The 1,709-nt window shown below is 58.8% G+C and overlaps 1 protein-coding gene across 1 annotated transcript in view; it reads right to left on the bottom strand.

The window, feature by feature from the left end:
* Positions 1-1,356: 1,356 nt before the first annotated feature.
* Positions 1,357-1,709, bottom strand: part of MAGIX (MAGI family member, X-linked) — a 2,339-nt gene continuing 1,986 nt past the window's right edge. Inside the window, 2 exon segments of the mRNA XM_005864547.2 lie at positions 1,357-1,707; position 1,709. The exon segment at position 1,709 is cut by the window's right edge and continues 186 nt beyond it. Of these exon segments, the coding sequence (XP_005864609.2) occupies positions 1,593-1,707; position 1,709 (116 nt within the window). The 3' untranslated portion in view covers positions 1,357-1,592.

Raw genomic sequence — 1,709 nt, 5'->3', positions numbered from 1 at the left:
GGGGGGGGGGGGGGAGCAGCTAAGGCCCTCCCGCCCCACCACAGAAGGGCCAGAAAGAACCATTGCTGTATGTCTTTGCTTCTTCAAGGGGAAAGTGAAATAGGCATCATAGCCAATAGATACCAGCTGTCTCTTGACCGATATTTTGCATTGAGTTGATAGAGTAATTTGAGTTAACGAGCTCCTTAATGAGCTCGGTCCCGGAACGAATTAAACTCGTAAGTGAAGGCCCCACTGTATAGTCTTTGGGCCTCACTTCCCTCCCCTATGAAATAGGCATATCATATAGATGTGTAACCTGATGGATACAGAAGAAGTGAAGCCAGTAGCCCGGGATAGGCTAAGTAAATGGTGGCTTGGGTTACTATTATTAGTCTCCTGAGCTGGGCTCAGGAGGCCTTTCCTTACTTCTGTAGAGCCATACCTAACCCAGCTCTGAGTCAGGGGCAGCGCACGCCCCCACAATGTCTACAGTGCTCACCATTCAAGGGTTTACATCTTCACCGCTTTATACCCCAACTCCCAGCCTGGCTTTGCAGGTCCTTCTCGCCTCCCCAGCTTCCCTCTTTGTTGGGGAGATGGGGCCAAGTGTTCAGGATGTGGTAACAGCGAAGGTGACTGGCCATTTCTGGCCTCAACCAGCGCCGGCTTTGGGGCTACCCAGCTCGGAGTCCCGCTGGCCATGGAAGCCTGGGCTTTAGGGCTCTGTTCCCAGGATTGAGGAACTGGCCTCTCCCAGGCCCGGGAACGCCCAGCGTGTGGCATGTGCACACAAGCCCGGCTGCAGTTCGTCGCCATCTAGGGAAGAGGGGGGCGCAGCGCAAAGGTTCTAACAGCTTTTTTTAGCTGGGCCCGCTGACTCACACCTTCCCCGCCCCGCCCCGCCCCAAAGGGGCCCAAGGCCCCAGCCCTGGCTCTGAAAGTGTCAGGCCGGAAGTGAGAGACCGCAGGTCCCGGCGAAGGAAGCCACCCAGCTCCTAGCCCTGCTATCCGGCCCGCCTTGGAGAGTCTGGGTGATTCAGGGCCAGGGCTGTGGGTAGACTGGTGTACTCTCGCCACAACAGGCCCACCTCTGCATTCCCCACGCCACGCGCAATAATTATCTGAGCCCTGAACACCTCCGAGAAGATGACATCAATGAGTGGATTGAGAAACAGGAGTTGGTGAAGGGAGATGGAACGGGGAGAACCCAGCCAGGCTGAGGACCGGCAGAAGCAGAGACCCCTCTAGAGGCATGAAAGGAACAGTACTTGTCAGTGGTTGCAAGAAGAAGCCCTTCTCACCTCGGGATTGACCCTCCCCCCTCCTTTACCGGGTGAACTGGAGAGCCCCACCCCGCCTAGAGCACCTGGCAAGTCAAGACAGAGCGGACCGATTTATTACCTCCCCCGCCCGAAACAAGAAGTGCAGGCTGGCGGTGAGGGAGGGCCATACCACTGACACCGCGAGGGGAACTCGGGCTGGTCGACTGAACAGCAGGAGGGGGGACGAGGCCAAGTGGCAGTTCTGCTGGTGATGCTAGTGCGCGGCGCACGGAGCCCGCGGGATCCAGGTGGGGCAGTACCAAGTGAGCACGCAGCCGTCAGATATGCTCAGTGCCTCCGCCTTCCAGCTGCCATCTCCAGGGCCAGCTGCGTGGCCGCCGGGACACCCAGGGCCCGCGAGAGCCGTTCCTCGCTCGGCACCAGCCAGGGTCCCGGGGAACCCAG

This window comes from Myotis brandtii, unplaced genomic scaffold (genome assembly GCF_000412655.1).
Source record: "Myotis brandtii unplaced genomic scaffold, ASM41265v1 scaffold1875, whole genome shotgun sequence".
Classification (NCBI taxonomy): Eukaryota; Metazoa; Chordata; class Mammalia; order Chiroptera; family Vespertilionidae; genus Myotis; species Myotis brandtii.
Note: the sequence above shows the minus strand (reverse complement) of the source record. Positions and strands in the feature narration are given on the sequence as shown.